Source organism: Diabrotica undecimpunctata, chromosome 10, assembly GCF_040954645.1.
Source record: "Diabrotica undecimpunctata isolate CICGRU chromosome 10, icDiaUnde3, whole genome shotgun sequence".
Lineage (NCBI taxonomy): Eukaryota > Metazoa > Arthropoda > Insecta > Coleoptera > Chrysomelidae > Diabrotica > Diabrotica undecimpunctata.
Genome location: NC_092812.1, coordinates 2,952,027 through 2,975,144, shown reverse-complemented (window position 1 = coordinate 2,975,144; position 23,118 = coordinate 2,952,027). Strand labels below are relative to the sequence as shown.

Sequence of the window (23,118 nt, the reverse complement as noted above, 5' to 3'; positions counted from 1 at the left end):
AATGTTACAATGGAAGCCCATAGGAAGGCGAAAAAAAGGAAGGCCCAGAACGAGATGGTTGGATGACGTGGAAGACGACCTGAAAACAATGAACATAAGACAATGGAGAAGAAGGGCACAAGAGAGATCTGAATGGAAGGACATAGCCAGACTGGCAAAGACCCATCCAGGGTTATGATGCCAAAAGAATAAGAAGAAGAAAGGGTTCGAAGGAATACTATTGTAATGTTGACAGTTGTTTTTTGTGTCTTCGATCCATCCAGCATTGGCGTTATGAGTAGCTGACTGTGAAAGTAGTTTCACACGAGTACATTCACGAGTTTTCCTCAAAACTCGTGAATGTCTTCTTGGCTTGGATATGATTTATTTTCATTTTCCACAATCCTCTCATAGACGCTAAGGCTCTAATTCCATCACACCAATTTGGGTTCCGAGAAAGTCTTTTAACTGTCGACCAAGTCCATAGAATAACGGATATAATAAAGAGGTCACTAGAAAAAAAGAAAGTTTGTCCGCTGCCTTCCTTGACGTGCCGCAAGCTTTTGATGAAGTATGACACGAAGGTTTTAAATATAAATTAAGCAGGATTTTGACAAGTTTTGACAATTTTTGACACAGAATTATTGGAATCATTTATACATTTTTTTCTAACTCCGCCTCTTTTAGTTGCTGGATTGAGTAGCTCTATAACTGTCAGTGCCGGTCCCAAACCCGGATAAAAAGGAGTGTGTGCGTCAGGAAGAGCATACATCAGTAAATACCTTGTTAAAACCATGAAAAGAAAGAATATGGAAAATAGTTTAGAGGCTACGGTTACCCCTTAGAGGACGGAAGGGGCCAAAGAAGCTAGTCCTGAGAGTTGCAACTCTTACCGTTGGAAGCATGACAGGTAAAAAGGAAAAGAGCTTGCCGATTTTATGCAGAGGAGAAGGATTGGTGTACTTTGTGTGCAGGAAACTCGTTAGAAAGATAATAAGTCAAGACATCTTGGAGATGGATTTTAAACATCAAATGGAAGGAACATCTTGTATGGATATCCAGAAGAAGTGATAGAGTTTTGAGTGTCCAACTGAACACAGCCAACGTGAACATCATATGTTGGCCTACGCCCCACAAGTAAGGTACAAAGAACAGAAAAAGGAAAAATTTTGGAGGGCCCTTGATTGCGATATGCTCGAGATTCCTATAGACAAACATTGTTTTATTGGAGGTAACTTGAATGGACACATTGGTACAGTAAGAGCGGGAATAAAAACAGTTCATAGAAGTTTGGAGATAGAAATAATAAATGATAAAGAAAATAGTGACTTTGTGAGAATTGACTTTGCAGTGGCATGAGATTTGGCTGTCATTAATACGTTATTTATAAAGACTGAAAATCACTATGCCACTTATAGTAACGGAAAGTCAGATAGATTTTGTGCTGTGTAAAAGAAGTCAGATAAAAGAGGTTACGAACTATAAAGTGATAAAGGGTGAGTTTGTACCTAGTCAACACCGTTCGGTGATAGTGGATACAAAGATAAAGGTGAGGCGGAAAGGAAACCAAGTAGAATACCAGAAAGAAAAGTGGTGGAAGTGAAAAGATAAGGATTTGGTAATAGTCTTTAAAAGTAAAGTACTGAAAGAGCTTGAGAAAAAAGATACGGTAAATGACTAGTGGGAAGTTAAAAGTGAAGTTGTGGTGCGAGTGAGACAGGAAGTACTAGGAAAAACAACTGGTAAAGAGTCTCCTAGTGGCAAAGAAAATTGGTGGTAGAACGATGAGGTGCAACAGAAGGTTAAAGAAAGGAAAGAAGCAACAAAGAGGTATGAGAGGTCTAAAAGAGAGGAAGATAAGGATATATACAAGAGGACAAAACCATCAGTAAGAGGAAAGCAAAGCGCGCTGTAGCTACTGCTAAGGAAAGATCGTTTGTATAGCTGTATGAATAGTTGGAAACACCCCAGAGGATAAAAAGGTTATACAGCATTGCTAAAGCAAGGGACAAGTCATCAAAGGACTTGACATATGTGCGACATGTGCATTAAGGTTGAGGATAGAAGAGTCTTAAGAACCGATGTTGAAATAAACCAAAGATGATATGAGTACTTTAGTAAGTTGCTGAATGATTAACACCAGGGGAGAGACAGAGGATGCGGGATCCTAAATGAGAATGTAATACCGAGGATAGCGAGAGATGAAGTTGTTGAGGCGTTAAATACGACGAAGAACGGTATCTCAGTAAAACCTGCTAGAATACCTGTGAAGGTTTGGAAGGCTCTAGTAGATAAAAGGGTTGACATTTTGTGGAAAATGATGAGTATGAGTTAACAGAAAGAAAAGATGCCGAATGCAGGGAGAGAGAGTGTAGTGATATCATTTTATAAGGATAAAGAGAACATTCAGGATTGAAAAAAATATAGAGAGATAAAGTTAACGTCGCACACAATAAAATTTTGGAAAAGAACTGTAGAGTAAAGGTTAAGGAGAGATACATCGATATGAGAAGAACAGTTTGGGTTTATGCCAGGAAGGAGGACAACAGATGCCTCGTTTGCATTGAAAAAGTTGATAGAGAGATACAGCGAAAAAAAAAGCTACATTTGATATTTACAGATCTTAAGAAGGCGTACGACACAGTTCCTAAACAAGAGCTACGGAGATGTATGAGAGAGAAATAGGTTCCTGAGAAGTATTTAAAGCTCGTAAAGGAGATGTATAAAGGAGCGTACACTGAAATGAGGACTGCTGTCGGATTGATCGAAAGTATACGAGTGACGGTTGGTTTGCATCAATGTTCTTCACTGAGTCCTTACCTATTTAATCTTGTCATGAATGCACTGGCAGAGAAAGTAGGGGAGGAGGCTCTTTGGCCAATGCTCTTTGCTGATCATATCGTGTTAGTAAAGCAGAACAAAGGAATATTTGAGCAGAAGTTGGAGTGCTGGAAAAGGGCCATTGAAGAGGGAGGACTTAGGAGGTTAGCAGGTCGAAAACGAAGTATATGTGGTTGGGAGGAAGAGTAATGGTTCGAGATGTATAATTGCTTGGAGAAAATCTAGGACAAGTAGGAGAAATTAAATACCTTTACTCCTACATAACGAAAAATGAGATACTAGATCGAGAAATTGCTCACAGGATACAGGCTGGTTGGCTTAACCGGAAGCGAATCGGAAGGGCTGAAAGGAAAGATATACAAGAGTGTGGTGAGACCTTCGTTAGTGTAAGGCGATAAAGTGTGGCCTGTAAAGAAAATCCAGGAAACGAAGGAGGTAGCTTAAATTAAAATGTTACGATGGGTGTTGGATAAGACTAGAAGGGACAAGATCAGAAACGCCTTATTTAGGGAAAGGGCCGGGGTAACTACAATCTCAAAAACGATTCCAGAACAAAGACTGCAATGATTTGGTCATGTCAGACGTAGAGATAAAAACTATGTGGGACAAAGGATAGAGCTGTAAGAAGTTGATGGAAAAAGAGGTAGAGGAAAACCGAGGAGAATATGGAAGGACTGTGTGACAAAGGACTTGTAAGGGAAAGGTTTAGGTTAAGAAGACCCGATGGAGCAACGCTCCTTGGTACTATAGGAATAGTGACCTCCATACGGACATAGAAATGGATACTGTTAACAAGACCATTGAAAAATTTGCTAATAGTCACAAACAACGACTTCTTCAACACCTCAATGTTGAGGCCATCTAGCTCCTTGGTAACACGGTTCTGGCTAGAAGGCTCAAAAGGAACAAACCCTTTGATAAGAAGTTAAAGTATAGTGACAGTACAGGTTATTATTTGTGCACTAAATTAATAGAATCTAAGGTATACTAGTAAATTTGCCCTTTGTCTTAAGTTCTTAGTAATAATTTAAGCTAGAAAAAAGTTGCTCAATGGTCATATTGTTTAATCAGATTATAATATTCTTAAGCATCTTATTGGTATTTATTTAATAAAAAAAAGAAAAAAAAATTTTTGAATAAACTATAATTGGATACATTTATATTCAGCTTTTAACTCCATAACTGCAGATTTGCTTCAGCTTCGTATTGCAAGTAACTACTTTGTTAAAGATAATCCTATTTTATATCCTATTAACCAATAAAGTTACCGAAGTCAGCACTCAAGTTGTTTACACTTTATGGGAACAAAAGGACTATAACTTTTTGATTGTAGAAGTTGAAGTTAGTGCTGGTGAATTGTTGGATTTTCTTTGATGTGACACTGGATACTGGTTACGGTTAGGAGAATGTTTTTCCACATAGTAGTTTGGTTTGAATAGGGTGTTGATAGAAAATACTTATTTAACATGTGTCATTTAATATATCATTAAGTGTATTATATTATAAATTATATTTTATAAATTTAGATATTTTAAACTTATATTACGTAAGATTATCTAATCAATATAAAATAATTAAGTGGCTTTGGATGGTCTGTACAATAAAGCACATATATTTTTGTTTTTAGACGACTTATTAAATCAATAGAAGAGTATTATTAAATAATATGTCGGTCAGTAGATCCCTAAGTCAGGCATCACATACATCAGAAAGAAGATGAAAAATAAATTTTAACACAAACTTTGTAAACATTATTCAAAAACTGAATAGGAATTAGGTAAATAGAGAAAATAAAATATTTTGGATATACTTACTTGGGTTGACATATTGATTCTGACTACTTCTTTTCCTACTAGTAATATCAACTCATTACTTCTTCCTACGTTATCATAAGATACAAGAACTGTAAAGTTCTTATCGATGAAATCGGTTGCTAGCAAGTAGGTACATTTTCCACGAAACTCATAGTACTTTTTGTCAAACGTTACGTAGTACTTGGATCCTACAATCATCGCATGACCTGAAATATGCAAAGTTATATTATAACAAAATAAATATAGAGAATTTGCAGAGGATGATGTATATGCGGCAAGACGCTCTTTCGCAATAAATATTCAAAGTTTTTTTACATAGTTTGATTATACAGGGTTATAATCACTACAATTTAATAATAATGTGAATTATACAGGTCAGGGTTCTCTATAACAAAATACAGGCTGTCTTGATTTATTTCAATTTTTCTGAAATCTAAATTTTTTTTTCTGAATTTTTTTCTAAATTTCTATATATATATATATATATATATATATATATATATATATATATATATATATATATATATATATATATATATATATATATATATATATATATATATATATATATAAGCGGGGATCCTACAGCTTCTGCCGCTTCCCGCATTTCGATCGCCATCTTTTTCTATCTCTCTAAATTTCTAAAATTGACTATCTACGAATCTACGAATCAAGAAAATAAACAAATAAAAAGAGCAAGAAACAAATAAAATTCAATGAAAAAAAATTGTTTTAAGTGACGCCCACCTTATTCTCACAATAATTGAATTGGATTTTAAAAAGATCGTTTCGTCTTTAAAAAGGACTTTACCCGTTACTTGTTAATTGATGAGGTGTTATACACTATAATTTCTAGGTTTTTGTTTATTTATTAAAATGGATCTGTAACATGCGATCGTATTTTCCTCCCCATACGTTCACGGACCACCTTTGCTGATAATTTAGTAATAGCAAGAATGACGTGAAGATTTTTATCACTGTAATATTAAAAGTTAGGGCAATTAACAAACCCAAAGTTCACTCATCGGAAAACAAAATATAATCACAAAATCTTAATGGGATGCTATTTTATCCAAAAGTCATATAGAAAAATCAATTCTTTGTTTAAAACCCGTTTGATACAGGTCTTGATGCAACTGTTTTTATAGTGATGACATTTGTGTTCAAGTTTCTCTACTAATGGCCTGATACCTTGTTTGTGGGATGTTTATTAGGGAGCCAATAACCCTAATTTCGGTATTATAATCATCTGTAGGGATGCAAGGGATAGTGATGCGCAACGTATAGCCTCTCCTATCCAAATGTTAACCTCACCTGCCCGCGTGATGATCTTGATTATGGTTATCCGGTGCATCCTGCTAGGAAACAAATGAGGCTCTGACGTCCGAGTGATTGCCGGTATAAACATTCCCCCACTTACTGACCAACGGCTTAGAGCGGATGAGTTGGTGAGTGCTTGGGCATTCTTTTGTCCTGGGGTTGAGAAATCGGCCCCGAAGGCGGATGAATCAACAAATAATGGTCAACGGCATAAGAATGCAGAAGGCAAAGGGGAACCACTGCATTAACGGCTGATAGAGCACCCCCAGGAAAATCACCATAGAATTGACACTGCAATTGCAAACCGTTACTAATCCTGGAAAGCGGAGGCCAAGATTCGGCAGGAGAGGAGAAACATATTTATACCACGAGGCCTCTCAGATCGTAAACATGCAAAAATCTCGTGAAGAAGAAGAAGGCTGGAAAACTTGACAATGCAATTCAAGAAATGAAAAGAATGAAAATAGACATACTGGGAATCAGCGAAATGAGATGGCCAGAGTCAGGATAATGTAAAAAGGACGGAAGTGTATTATATTATTCCGGTAACGGCACAGAAGACCCGCTTGCAAATACCTGGTATAAACTACCCAAGCGACGACTATACACTTGGAAAACCCCATTTGATGATGGCAATAGCCCTGAGTCGTCAAGAAATCAAATAGACTATATACTTGTAAATGAGCGTTTCCGAAATGCCGTCAAAAAAGTCACTATATTTCCTGGGGCAGATATTGGATCTGATCATCAACCACTTGTAGCAGATATTAAACTAAGGTTTTATTAGCGAATTCAGCGACAGAAACTAAAAACCAATGTACTTAACTTTGACGATATAAACATAAAACTTAACATTAAAAAAGAATTTAACAATAAAATAAAAAACATTGGAGAACAACTAGAAGATCCAGTAGAACTATGGAGTGAATTTAAAAACCAAGTTAATGAAATCTCTACAAACAATGATTATAGAAAAAACTTAATCAAGAAAATCGTCTTGATATTAATGGAACAACTTCGACTGATAAAATCTAATGAAACAGAATATAGATACCTGCAGAGAAGAATAAAAAACGAGATCAAATTAGTCAAAGAAAAATGGATGAGAGAAAGGTGCGACGCAATGGAGGATGTAATATCTAAACACGACTTATTTAATATGCACAAAAAACTAAAAGAAATGAGTAACATATTTAAAAAACGAGTTTCCTTTGTACTTGTTGACAATAATAACAAAATAATTGTAAATGAGCACGAAATAAGAAAAGAATGGCAGCTGTATATATCAGAGTTGTTTGAAGATAACACGAACATTATTGCCGAATTCTACCAAAACTGTACTGACGGCCCAGAAATTATGAAATGCGAGGTAGAACACGCTATAAATAATGCTAAAATTAGAAAAGCTTGTGGTCCAGATGATACACCAACTGAGTTGCTAAAACTAATAGAGGATGATAACATAAAAGTAGTAGTAAGACTTTTCAATTCAATATATTACACCGAAGTGATTCCCACAGATTGGCTGAAATCCATCTTTGTCGCAATACCTAAAAAACACAATGCGAGAAAATGCTCAGAATATCGATTAATTAGCCTAATGAGCCACACCCTTAAAATTTTCCTAAGAATACTTCACAACATAATTAGACGAAAATGCGAAGAAGATCTCAAAGCAGTCTCAAATCTCAAAAAAATGCCGTGATCTAAGAAAATATGTATTTGCATGTTTCGTGGACTTCAAAAAGGCATTCGATAAAGTACAGCATGTAAAATTAATGAAAATACTGAAAAATATCGGAATAGGTGACAAGGATATTCGTGTCATTAAAAATTTGCACTGGAATCAAACAGGTATCGTAAAAATTGGAGATAACTACACCGATTAAATCTCCATACAACGAGGAGTCAGACAAGATTGCATTTTGTCGCCAAAATTTTTCAATGTTTACTCGGACTAGATATTTAAAAAGAAACTTGAGAGACAACCATATGGAATAAAAATCAACCGGGAACTACTTAATGTAATTAGATATGCAAACGATACAGTAATTCTGTCAGATATTATTGAAGGTCTCCAAATTCTGCTTGATCATATTCACGAGGTAGGAGAGGAAATGGGCATTAAAATAAACTCAAACAAAACCAAATTTTTAGTGTTTAGTCGTCACCCACATCCCGATGCAAAGCTTCGATTAAACGGAGTCCAAGTTGAGAAAGTTCACAAAATGACATATTTGAGAACTGTGATAACAGAGCAACTAGATCCAGACATAGAAATAAAAAGTAAAATAGCAATAACTAAAACTACTTTCACAAAAATGAAGTCATTTTTTTGCAATAATCGTCTCAGTTTAGAACTAAGACAAAGAATGGTTAAGTGCTATGTTTATTCCGTACTTTTGTATAGTGCAGAAGTGTGGATGTTAAAAGTATCGATCATGAACAAAATTAAAGCATTGGAAATGTAAGCTTATAGACGAATGCTAAAGATACCTTGGACAACAAGAAAAACTAACGAAGAAGTACTAATGAGCGTCAACAAAGATAGAGAACTGCTAAAAACTGTTAAAGATCGAAAAATGTCTTATCTGGGACATATAGTAAGGGGGAGTCGATATAAAATATTACCATTGATCCTTGAAGGCAAAAGAGAGAGCCGTCGAGGTGTAGGAAGAAAACAAGTTTCTTAGTTAAAAAACATTTGTTAATGGACACAGATATCAAATGCAGGATAATTATTCCATATTGCAGAAGATCGAGAAGCCTTCGCAATGGTGGTCGCCAACGTCGGATAATTCTGATATGGCACGCGAAGAAGAAGAATCATCTGTAACTGGTGGAGCTTGGACAATGTTTTTATATTTATAATACCTTCGGTATCTTATAACTGTTGCAGTAATTGTTCAAACGTATGTATATCAGGCTTCTCTCGATTTGGGAATTTTTGGCCATTAACTCTAGCCGCCAACAAGCAGTTTTTGTGAAACTGATCAAAAACACAAATCATATTAATTCTTGTTTCTTTGGAATAAGAGTTTACTTGATAAAAATGTCAAACTGACATTATACAATTAAATTCAATGGCTACTTTGATGGAAATGAGCGTTTTCTATAAAAATCTCTATAATGCAAAAAATAAGCATTTTATGAGTAACCGTTAAATTTTTGGCTATAGTAGACTATTGATTATCTATTTTAGAAACGAACTACAATATTAAAAATATTGTGACTTGCAGAAGACCCTTGGACCGACCGTTAGTCAACAGCCCTGGGAACAGCAACTCTGCATTTATAGCAGGTTATAAATTAGCATCCTAGACAACGCAGACCACTTTTAGCTGCTAGTTCAAAGTAGTTAGTTTTGTAACCTATAGTGAATATATATATATATATATATATATATATATATATATATATATATATATATATATATATATATATATTGATACGATTAGGGTTTAAAGAAAATAATTTATAAATTATATACTAGATAATATTAGATATAGAAAAGTATTTGGTTATTTTAAGAAGTTATATACTAGAGAATTTAATAAAAATTATTTATGTGAGGGCATTTTTAAGAAATTAGCATATAATAATTGTAAAAAGTTGTATTTTAGTAATTATAATGTGGTAGATATATTTAAGTGAGCCATGTGACTAGGCAAACAACTATACATATGTGAGTGACAGACAGATATACTTACTCTCCAAGTGACATTTTAAATAATTAGGAATATAAAGTGGGGTTATAATAATAATGTTAGTTTAAAATGTTTAATTTATATATATTTACTGATTTAAGTGTTTATTCTGATCTGAAAAGCCTAAATGTCAACAAAATTATTAATAGAAAAGTATGGAATTCTCTAGATCACCGGAGATGGCCTTGTTTGCGAAATGGTTTGTTCCAGAAAATTCAGACATGTATTTAATAGAACAAATGGAACATGATTTCTTACCAGATGGTTCTGGAACATCCAAAAAGATATAAATACCCGGTGATTTGGATTCAGACAGTCAGTCAGTCAGTCAGAAAGTTTAGTAAGAAATATGAAAGTTAGTTGGAGTCAGTCAATCAGTTACAAATAGTCCAATTGTTTAATATAGTGAGTTAAATGAAGATTAAAAATTATGCATATATTTTAATGCACATTTATAATTATACACAAATAATTATTGAAGATTATAAAAGTATATTAGAAGAATATTGGATGGATATTGGAAGGAATTAAAATTATATTATGATTGGAGATTAGTATAAATCAACTTATAATAATTGGATATTGGTATATTGAAAAGAAGAATAAATATAAATGCTGTTTGCTGGTTTGCTTGGTGGTTTATAAATGCTGGTGAAGAAAAATATATCTTAAATTGCTAGAAGCTGATAATTGGAAAAAGTAATTTCACAAAAACAAGGATAACCGAAGTACGAAGACATTCAGTGGTGATTAGAATCTATATAGTGCAAAACAGTTCATTTAGGCATTCAGTGAAAGAAAGGTACAAAATTTTGTTAATATAATTTAGTTAGTGTCATAACAATTTCAATTTTGAAGATAGTTTGTTTAAATTTTACATTGTCTATAGAATTTAATTAGTTTTATAAGAATATCAATTTAAAGATAGTTTATTTTAAATTTACATTGGCTAGGTTAGATATATATGTGTGTTTCATAATAGTTATAATAAAGATAATTTAAAAAAGTACTTACAAACTAGTTCTTTGAGAACCGGGATAAAAACCCTATATTATTAAAAATACTCATTGCTCATCATTCAAACAAACAATACATCATAACAATTTGGCGCCCACCGCGGGGCTCTCTATTTAAAAGAATTAGTTTGGGAAGATAAGTGCTCTCATATAATTAAATTAATTTTCATAAAAAAAAAATTATAGATTTTATTTTTAATTATATTTGAACAAGTAAAGTCTCAAAATGTCTCAAGGAAAGAAAGGTACAAGAAGCAAAAAGAATGAAGAAGATGTGGAAGTAGAAACACAACCTATACAAGAGGAGAGTTTAGTTCAAGTTTCACAAGATACTGCAGAAATGAATCCAGAAAGAGAGGAAAATGTCAATATGGCAGCTTTGATGTCATTAATGATTCAGATGAATAAGACAATGGAAGAGAATTCAAAAGAAATCAAAGAAGACATAAAAAAATTGGAAGAGAATTCAAAAGAAGTCAAAGAAGACATGAAAAAAATAGAACAAAAAATGGAACAGAATTCACAAGAAGTCAAAGAAGACATGAAAAAATTGGAACAGAAATTGGAAGAGAATTATAGAAAATTAGAAAAGAAAATAGAAGATAATAATAATAAAATTGTAAAACAAATGGAAAAACAAATGGATAAAAAACTTGAAGCTGCAGAGAAAAAAGTAGCAAATGAAATAAAAAGTATACGGAATGACTACAAGAAAAGGATAGACAATGAGAGGACAGAAGTAAAGAGGATTATTCAAGATAATAAGATAGATATAGAACAGAAAATAGAGTTGCAGAAATGTAACTTAGAAGTAAAAATTAACGAAGACAGGAGAAACGCAGAAGAAAAATTAGACGATATACAACAAAATATCCAAATAAATAGTAATCAAATAAGAAATGTGGAACAGAGAATAGATGATATTTCACAAATGAGAGACATAGGGAGACCTTACTTAAATTTAACAAATGAGACTGGGATTAAATTCACTGGTAATATAAAAAATTTGCATCCTAGAGTATACATAAATAGTTTAAAACATAAATTAAGATTCGTGAATAATATTAATGATATTAAAGATTATATTAGAATGACATTAAATGACAATGCAGCAACTTGGTTTGCTAGTATTGAAAATGATTTAGATAATTTTCAAACATTTGAAAATAAATTTTTAAATTATTATTGGGGTGAACTAGAGCAAGCCAAGTTTAGAGAAATTCTATATTTTGGAAAGTATAATCACAATTTAAAATCAAATATGGTAGATTATGCATTGACACTGATAACAGTTGCAAAATATTTAGAACCACCACTTAGAGAGGATAAAACAGTCTTAAATGTATCTAGACATTTTGATGCTGATGTTGTGCAAACAGTAACTGTACAAAATATTCAAACAATAGATAGTTTTATTAATTTTATTCAAAGAATACAAAGAGGTAATATGACAAGTAATAATAACAACAACAGAAAAAACAATAATAACTTTCAATATAATAAAAATGATAATCAACAATATAGACAATCATATAACAATAATACTAGGTATGGTGATAGTTTACAAAATTTTAATAATAATAACAATAATCAAAATAGACAGAATTTTAATAATAATACTAGTTATAATAGACAACATTTTAATAACAGTACTAATAATAATAGACAAGATTTTAACAATAGAAGAAATACAGAGCGACCTAACTATAACAGACAGGTAAATTGTGTTCGAAGGAATAGAAGCTGCGAAGACAGGGAACGAAATAGTACAAGGCCAGAAAATGTGAGTAGAAGTCATAGTAGGGAAAGACATAGGACATCAGATCCAAGTGGTCAGATACAATCTGACAATTCTAATAATCAAATTTTTGTTCAGTAAACTTTCTGAATTACAAGTTAGGCCATTGCTATTATCAAAAACCTTCTGAATTTATTTCTTTAGATGAAGATAAAATTATTGACTCTATTAATTTAATTTATATAAATGCTTTGGCCAAAAATAAAATGATTAAAGTTATGATAGATACTGGTTCAGAAAGTACTTTAGTCTCGGAGAATTTTATTTTTAATACATTAAAACTATCAGATATAATAAAGATTCCAAAAATTAAAATTATTGGTGCAAATAATAAGAAGTTGGGTGAAATTGATAAACTAGCCAATTTTAAAATTAATATTCTTAATAAAGAAATTAATATGCAAGGATTTATTGTCAAGGATTTATGTGTTGATATATTAATGGGAAATGATGAATTGGAAAAGAAGAAAGTAAAGATAGATTTTGAAGAAAAAATGGTAACTTTGGAAGGGCAAATAATTAAATTTATGCAGAAAGATGAGGTGGAAGAAGGAATAAGAGTTGATAGGATATTATTAAAAGAAAATAATGACATTTATGAAGAAGAAATGTATTTTAATGATAGGGAAATGTCCCAAAAGAATGTAAAGAATAATTGTAGTGAATATTTAAGGAATGGAAATTTTAAGCAGATGGATGCCTACGAGGTGGAGTGCGTAAAATTGGAAGCAAGGAATAATAAGTACATAATGAAGAATAATGTTATTTGTAAAGAAGAAGATATGATGAAAGTTTTAAAATGCCCTGAAGAATATAAATCAATAGTCGTTTCCATATTGCAGCAACACAAGGGACTTGTCAATAAAGAAAATAGAATTGCACAAAATTATATCCATAGTATAAAAATTAAAGAAGAAAAAGATTTTAAAACAAAATCATACCCAATACCATATAAATACAGAGAAGAAGTAAACAGAACGATTAATAATATGTTAGAAGATGGAATCATTGAGAAGGCAGTTACACGTTTCATAAAACCTTTAGTAGTAGTACATAAAAGATCAGATGAAATCAGATTATGTTTGGATGCAAGGAATATTAACAAGATTACTGAAAAGCAATTTGAAGCACCAATGAGTATAGATGGAATACTAGGAAGAATTACAGGAATGTCCTTTTTCACTAAAATCGATTTACAGCATAGTTTTTGGTTAATACCTCTAGAAAGAAAAAGTAGACAGTATACAGGATTTCAGATAGATGGAGCAGTATATCAATTCAAAGTAGTACCATTTGGACTTCAATCATCTTGCAGTGCTCTATGTAGATGTCTTCATGATATTTTGGATCAATATGAACATTTTGTAATTCATTACATTGATGATATATTAACTTTTTCTAAAACAGCTTACTGATATATCCATTTTATTCAATAGACTTGATTTGTTAAATAGATGGTAGATTTCATTATTATGAATCAATTTTTTTTTTTTTTTTTTTTTTTTTTTATTATAACTAATAAATTAACAATCAGAATAAAACAATGTATTCTATAAGTTAATGTGATGAGTTTAGGTCCTGTCCCTTGGTTCTGGCGTGATGTGGTCCCCTCCAGTGAGAGAATCACGGGTCCATGTTACTGGTCTGTTGGCCAACGTCGCTTTAGTCTTCTGATAACTCGATGTTGAGGTATTGCGGAGATTATTGGATTGGAGTGTGTGTTCACTTTTTGAATGTATTGTAATTTCTTTTGCTGGTATACTTCTTTCACTGTTGAGATATTGAGATCCTCATAGATTCTTTGGTTGGTTACGTACCAGGGTGCATCAACAATTGCTCTTAAGATTTTTGATTGGCATCTTTCCATAATAGCAATATTAGATTTACTACTACAGCCCCATAGCTCTATGCCATATGTCCATATTGGTTTGATAACTGTTTTATAAATTAGAATTTTATTATTTATTGACAGCTTGGAGTTTTTTCCAATTAACCAATTGATTTCTTTTTGTCTTAGTTGTATTTGTTTTCTTTTTTTGCTGATGTGTTCTTTCCAACACAGGGTTTGGTCTAGGTGTAGCCCTAGATATTTGGTTGTTTTAGTCCTGGGTATTTCCTCATTGTTGATATATATTGGTGGTGGTGTTTCTCGTCGTAAAGTAAAAGTTACGTGGGTTGACTTGTTTTCATTTATTTTTATTTTCCATTGTTTTAGCCAGTTTTCAAGCTCATACAAATAGTCTTGGAGTTGTTGTGTAGCTATGTTAATGTTTTTGTGACTTGTAAGTGCTACTGTGTCATCTGCAAATGTGCCAATTGTTACGTTATGTGATGTTGGTAGATCAGACGTATATAATATATATAATAAAGGTCCCAGGACGCTTCCCTGTGGAATTCCCGCCTTAATGGGATGCGTTTTGGATATTTCTCCATTTACTTTTGTTCTAAACTGTCGGTTTTCCAAGTACAATGTAAGTATTCGAAAGAATGGTGGTAATATTTGTTTAATTTTATAAAGAAGTCCTTTATGCCAAACCCTATCAAAAGCTTGACGTACATCTAGTGATACCATTGGGCAATATTCCTTTTCTTCTAATGCGGTATTGATTTTATGGGTTATTCGGTGGCATTGCTGGATAGTTGAGTGTTCTCGTCGAAATCCAAACTGATAATTTGGTATCCAATCTGCGCCTGTAAAGTCTGGATCTATTCTTTTTATTAAAAGTTTTTCTAGTAATTTGGAGATTGTCGATAACAGACTGATAGATCGATAGGATGAGACTTCACTTGGATCCTTTCCTGGTTTTGGAAATAATAGTATTTCTGCAATTTTTAGATTGTTAGGCCAATAATTACATCTTAATATTGCGTTAAATATATATGTAAGGATTACTATACCCTTTTTTGGTAATTCTTTTAGCATTTTTGGTGTTATTAGGTCAATTCCTGGTGACTTTTTAATATTTAGTCTTAAGATTTCTTCTTTGAGTTCTTTGGGTGTTGTTAATTTTATTGGATTTACTGATGGTTGTTCTGAGTTTAGATAATTAATAATTTCTTGATCTTCTTCATTGTTGTGTGGTTGGAATACTGTTGCTAAATGTTTAGCAAATAATTCTGATTTTTCTTTATCGCTTCTTGCCCATTGGTCCTGTGTGTCTGTGGTTTTTCTTACTGGTGGGGATATTGCTTGATGTTTTAAGGATGATTTGATTGGTTTTTATATTGAATGGTCGTATCTATTAAGTTGTGTTACATATTTTTTGACTGACTCTTCTCTTGAAATTTTTAGTTGTGTTTTTAATTTATTTGTTAAGCGATTGTAAAACGTTTTATCCGCTGGGTTCCGACTTTGTTGCCATTTGGCTCTTGCTCTTCTTTTTTCAGCAATGAGCTTTTTAATTTCTAATGGAATATTTATTCTTTTCTCGATTTTATTTTTATCTGCATCGTTCGGTGTCGCTTCTTTTGCAGCGTTTTGAAGTAAAGTTATAAGGTTGTTTGTAGCTGCTTCTATTTCTGAAGGGCTTTTTAGTCTTACATTTAGTTTAATGTTTTCATCTAGTATTTTTCGGTAAAGGTTCCAATCTGTTCTAGGTCCATGCAGTTTTGGAGTAGGTTGTTTGTTAATAACGCATGTGCTAATTGTTGCAATAATTGGTGAATGATCTGAAGATAGGTCATAACTTGAAACTATATCCATAAAGGTGTTAGATATTCCTTTTATGATGCAAAAATCTAAGAGGTCTGGTCTTTTTTTGGGGTCCGTTGGCCAGTACGTTGGTGTTCCTGTTGATAAATATGAGTATTTATTTTCTTGCATTAAGCTATAGAGCTTTCTCCCCTTTGTTGTTATTAATCTTGATCCCCAGTAAGTGTGTTTACTATTAAAGTCACCAGCTGCGATAAATTTTGGACCTAGAGTATTAAAGAAGGATACGAAATCGTTTTTTTTTTAATATTGTGCTTTGGAGGGCAATATACTGCTGCTATTGTTATTTCGTAAGGTAATGAGCACACTTTAATTACTGTAGCTTGGATACAGTCTGTTATATAACTTTCCATCATGAAATGTTTAATTGATTGTTTGATCAAGATTGCTGTACCTCCATGGGCTGTCTTGTCTGGGTGGTTAGTATGGTACGTTAGATAATGAGGTATTTTAAAATACGATTTGTCAGTAAAATGTGTCTCACTTATTAATAATATATCTATAAAATTTTGTTGTAGAAATATTATCACCTCGTCCTTATGATTCAGCAGGCCATTGGCGTTCCATTCAGCTATTCGTAAAAAGAACTTTATTTGCATACGAGTTTACTTAGCATGTTTATTACCATGCTGTTTTGTTGCAAGATTTGATTAAACATGGCTTTGAATTCTTCTAAAAACTTCATAAGAATAGTGTTTGAATCTTGGTTATCTGAAGGAGCAGCAGGAGGTTGTCTATTACTCGCTGCATTAGCATAGCTTACATTTGGTCTTACTGTATTGGGTATAAAGTTTCTGTTACGTGCTTGCGACATATTTTGGTGATGATTATATGTAGTTTGTGCTATATTTTTATTTCTATTTAAATTACGATAATATTCGCATCCTTTATAGTTAGCTGGGTGATCTCCTCCACATAAAGCACACGTAGCTGGCGTGTTCTTGTTCTTTTTACAGCTGTTTGTACTGTGCTGCCCTTCACATTTCACACAGACATATGGTCTATTGCAATATGTTTTTGAATGGCCATATAATTGACATCTCATACATTGGATGATATTTTTGTTTTTTATGGGTGGTTCAATTTGTATATTGCAGTGTTGTAATTTCTGAATTTTATAAATATCTTGGTTATTGTCTGATGGTTCAAGGTCAACAAAGAACATATTTACCGGCTCTTTTGTAATTCTATGTTTAGCATTAATGATGTTTCTTACCTTGTGACCCAGTTTTGTCAGTTCTTCTTTGATATCTTCTGTTGCATGTGAATAGTGAAGGTATTTAATTACGACTCTATAGGCCCTTTCTTCCTTTGGTTGATATGTGTGATGAATAATGTTGTTCTCTCTCATATATCTTGATAATTTTCTGTATATTTCTGGATCGCTACAAATTATTTTGACTGTATTATTTGCCATAGTCCTGGTTTCGTATTGTTCAGCTTCAGCTATTTCTGTAAATTTTTTCCTCATTTCTGGGAAGTCGCTTACACCGTAAACAAATATTGGTGGTGGTTTAGGTTTTCTTGGCGCTGTTTCATTTTGATTGGTTTCATTTTCTTGGGTATCCGTTAGTGTATTATATTTGTTCGATAGTGTAATGGTATCATCTTCTTTGTCTGTTTCTACATTTGATCTGATTTTTCTGCGTTTTGTAGTTTTAACTACTTGCCATGAGTTTTTTGTTGACACATTTGCACTTTCTGGTTCGTCATCGCTTGTTGATAACATTCTGTAGTATTGCTGGCTATTTCTGTTATTTATATTGCTGTTGTGTGGCGCGTTTTGTTGATTTATATATTGTTCTTGATTGGGCGGAAATATCATATTCGTCGAAGAATTGGTGGTTGGTTAATTTATTTGCATATTGTACATACCTGGTGTTTGTGATGAGATTTGTGGATAACCCTGTATATTGTTGATTTGTGATTGACCCTGTGTGTTGTTTGGAATCTGCATTTATGGGTAACAATTCATTTGGTTTGATGGATACTGGATTGGTAATGGCTGGCTGTTTACATTTTGCATTTGTTGGCTAACTATGTAGTTGTCGAATCCTGGTCCATTTCCCGTTGGAAACATTATAAATAAATTACTGAATTGTTTTTAAATTTAATTTGATGAGTTTATTGTTTTTAAGTCTATTACTAATCGATTGCTTTTTAATCACTTAACATTTACTTATCTGTTCAATTCGATAAAACCGGTCGCACGTTGATAACGGAGAACCACTTAACGTCCGCTCGGTTTGGAGTATCGATGTGAACTATGAATCAATTTGACATCATACTTGATGATTTTGTACATATGGAAATTATTTGTGCCCTAAAAATCATAATTTGGGGTTAGATACTAAAAAGATTTTATAAATGATTTGCTAAAAATGTGTAAAATATAATAAAGTGTAAAACTTACCAATTCATATGGATGAAAGCCTGTTGAATTGAAGGAATTCCTAGATTTTGTCTATAAATAAACTTAACACAATATGGACACTTAGATTATCTTTATTCATTGTAATTGAAAAATATAAACACAAGAACTTCCATTTGACATGACAGTTTGACATAGACAGGGAACAGGGATGTATTTAATAGAACAATAAACTAATAGAAAATTAATATTTAAAAAAATAATAAGTAAATTATTTATTTTAAATATTATTTTGGGGTATTGATACGATTAGGGTTTAAAGAAAATAATTTATAAATTATATACTAGATAATATTAGATATAAAAAAGTATTTGGTTATTACTTAAGAAGTTATATACTAGAGAATTTAATAAAAATTATTTATGTGAGGGCATTTTTAAGAAATTAGCATATAATAATTGTAAAAAGTTGTATTTTAGTAATTATAATGTGGTAGATATATTTAAGTGAGCCATGTGACTAGGCAACCAACTATACATATGTGAGTGACAGACAGATATACTTACTCTCCAAGTGACATTTTAAATAATTAGGAATATAAAGTGGGGTTATATAATAATGTTAGTTTAAAATGTTTAATTTATATATATATATATTTACTGATTTAAGTGTTTATTCTGATCTGAAAAGCCTAAATGTCAACAAAATTATTAATAGGAAAGTATGGAATTCTCTAGATCACCGGAGATGGCCTTGTTTGCGAAATGGTTTGTTCCAGAAAATTCAGACATGTATTTAATAGAACAAATGGAACATGATTTCTTACCAGATGATTCTGGAATATCCAAAAAGATATAAATACCCGGTGATTTGGATTCAGACAGTCAGTCAGTCAGTCAGAAAGTTTAGTAAGAAATATGAAAGTTAGTTGGAGTCAGTCAATCAGTTACAAATAGTCCAATTGTTTAATATAGTGAGTTAAATGAAGATTAAAAATTATGCATATATTTTAATGCACATTTATAATTATACACAAATAATTATTGAAGATTATAAAAGTATATTAGAAGAATATTGGATGGATATTGGAAGGAATTAAAATTATATTATGATTGGAGATTAGTATAAATCAACTTATAATAATTGGATATTGGTATATTGAAAAGAAGAATAAATATAAATGCTGTTTGCTGGTTTGCTTGGTGGTTTATAAATGCTGGTGAAGAAAAATATATCTTAAATTGGTAGAAGCTGATAATTGGAAAAAGTAATTTCACAAAAACAAGGATAACCGAAGTACGAAGACATTCAGTGGTGATTAGAATCTATATAGTGGAAAACAGTTCATTTAGGCATTCAGTGAAAGAAAGGTACAAAATTTTGTTAATATAATTTAGTTAGTGTCATAACAATTTCAATTTTGAAGATAGTTTGTTTAAATTTTACATTGTCTATAGAATTTAATTAGTTTTATAAGAATATCAATTTAAAGATAGTTTATTTTAAATTTACATTGGCTAGGTTAGATATATATCTGTGTTTCATAATAGTTATAATAAAGATAATTTAAAAAAGTACTTACAAACTAATTCTTTGAGAACCGCGATAAAAACCCTATATTATTAAAAATACTCATTGCTCATCATTCAAACAAACAATACATCATAACAATATATATATATATATATATATATATATATATATATATATATATATATATATATATATATATATATATATATATATATATATATATATATATGTATATATAGTACAATATCAGTGATGCAGCAGCATTATATGAGTTAAGAAACTAGCTATTAACACGTTACATGCTAATCACGAACATGAGCATCAGGATATCGTTTCAATTATATGCTGATGACGTATATGTGAGTTTTTAAGATACCTATGGTATAATTTCACTATTTGAGAGAGTGAGTCATCGTTTAAAGGCCCAGAAATGCGGAAAGCTGTTTGGAAATCCAGTGACGTACACTTATTTTTATTTTAACGTTAATTATATTTTATTTTTCAAATATTAATGTTCGAAATAGGCCACAATATATTTATTTACAAGTTTTTACTGACGTTTCGATCTCTATATCCAAAGACCGCTTTCAAAGCTATAAATGGTAGTTATATTTATTTTATTTGTTTATTATTATATATTTTTATAATCTTATATTGTTTATTTTCTTTTTTTTTCTATCTTTAAAAACGGAATAGAGATCGAAACGTCAATGTATTAAACATGTAAATAGATATATTGTGGCTTATGTCCAACCTTCTCCCTAAAAATACAGAATGCCACAAACAAGCAGCTATAGAAAAATAAATATATCTGTCATTTGTATGTTTGAAAACGGTCTCTTTATAGAGATCGAAAGGTCCGTAAATTAAACATTTGAATAAATATATTGTGGCTTATTCCCAACATCATTTCTAAAAATATAGAACGACAAGCGAAAAGCCATAGAAAATAAATAGTACTATCATTTGTATAATTGAAAACGGTCTCTGGATATAGAGATCGAAACGTCAATAAATAAACATATGAATAAATATTTTGTGGCTCATTCCCTACATTCATTTTTCCTCATTCCCTCATTCCCCTAAAAATACAGAATGCCACAAACAAAAAGCTATAAAAAAGAAGTAATTTTGCAGAAAGTTTACTGATGCCAACCTGCTGTCGCGGAAGTTACGCTAAAACGTCTTTTGACGTGACCCGTCCTTAAACAGTTACACAATGAAATTTTTTTAAAACAAATTTTAAGACAGTTTCCACACCACCCCAGAGGTATGTCTTGTGGCGCGATACTTTTTTTAAATGGGTGTTCGCCAAGAGCCATATTGTCTTATTAAATAAAATGAACAAAACACTTAAACAGTATAAAACAAAACAAAATAAAATCCTATAAAACAAAATAAAATTCTATAAAAACAAAATAAAAATAATGTTTGTTGTGTTTAAACACAAACACTATACACACTTACTATGTTCTTCTCGTTTTTTTTTGTTTTTGGTTTTTTTATGCTGATGTTCTTATTAAACTATTAGAAAATATTATTCGCTGTCTAAACCTGAAGATGCAGTGCTGCTATCGCTGTCATTATCTTCACCACCTGGTGTAATTATAATTGGCTCTAGTAAAACTTTGATATGAGTGTCAAGTTCCCACATACGATGTTCTTCTTTAATTATGTGGCCTATACATTTAGCCCATTTCGCTGGAGTTACATGGAGGATTGCTTGAATCAAAAGTTTCTTAATTTCGTTTAATTTGAACGTTTTGTTATTGCGTGCTACATCTCCTTTCACTTGCTCCCAGATAAGTTCAATGGGATTAAGTTCGCAATGATAAGGTGGTAGACGCAGAACTTTGACACCATAATCTTTTGCAGTTTCAACTACAGCATATTTAAGATATTCAATTTTGCTTAACCGTGCAATGTCAAGAAGCTAAATTTTAAGCATTGATTCTTCGTATACAATCCCCTTTTCTGTAAGCCATTCTTGAATCCTCCCTTTCAATTTCTTTAATAATCACCTGTTTTTTTCAACTCAAATTGAAGAAAACCATCATCAAGAAACCCTGTATCACTTCCTATATGGGTGACGATTAAACGCCGTCCCTTTCCTGATGGAGCTTTTAATCCTGTATATCAGCCTTCTATAAATGCTTCGTGTTTACTTTTGACATTTAAATCTTGCCAAACTTTTCCAACTGTATGACCTTTTCCAACCTTGGTTAATCCAGGTTTCATCCAAATAACATATTTTGCGTCCAGTGCTGCGAATTTTGCGTATTTCTTCTAAATATTTTCTTCTCCGCACAATAATTTTATTTTTTTCTAATAGCATACTTTTTCTGTTGAGTTTTACATATCGAAAGTTCATTTCACGCATGGTCCTGGTTAAGACTCTACGAGATATCTTGGGTAAGGAGTCATCGTTTTCGAGCTCTTGAGAAATATTTTTCAGTGTTGGAATTTCATTCCGAAAATAAAATTAATGAATTTTTCGACGTATAATATTCCTTGTCTCGTCATCCAAAACAATGCTTTTCCTACCTCTAGTTTTACCTTTTTCTTGCTTTTTATTTTCCGATGTATTTTTAAGTACACGATAAATACAGCTAACGGATACTTTTGTTAAACTGCTACAAATGTCGACCGCTTGACTAACATTTAATTCCATTTTTCTGCCGACAATTGCTTCATAAACGTTTCGTATTATTACCTTCTCTTCGGACGTTAACATTTTCCGTCTCTTTTGCGGCATTTCATTTTTGGAATCAACATCAGAATTTTGCAGTCTTCTCTTGGAACAACTCGGTTTTTCGTCCAACTCCAATAAAACTCAAACCAAATAATCACAGAATATAACTAATTATTTACTATAAAACGACAAACTATAACACTCGTATTATCAATAACACGTTTTATCAATAACACAAACTTATCGCATAAAATACCCTACTCTCAGATACGCCAATGTAAATAACCTATTGTTGATGGGCACTCGCTTGACAAAAACTAGTTTGACGGCTTTC

The 23,118-nt window shown here is 31.9% G+C and overlaps 1 protein-coding gene across 2 annotated transcripts in view; it reads right to left on the bottom strand.

The window, feature by feature from the left end:
• Apoltp (Apolipoprotein lipid transfer particle) overlaps nucleotides 1-23,118 on the bottom strand; it is a 1,459,665-nt gene that overhangs the window by 247,778 nt on the left and 1,188,769 nt on the right. For both annotated transcript variants that reach the window (XM_072546518.1, XM_072546519.1), the window contains one exon: nucleotides 4,635-4,840. In XM_072546518.1, the coding sequence (XP_072402619.1) occupies nucleotides 4,635-4,840 (206 nt within the window). The remainder of the gene's footprint in view (nucleotides 1-4,634; nucleotides 4,841-23,118) is intronic.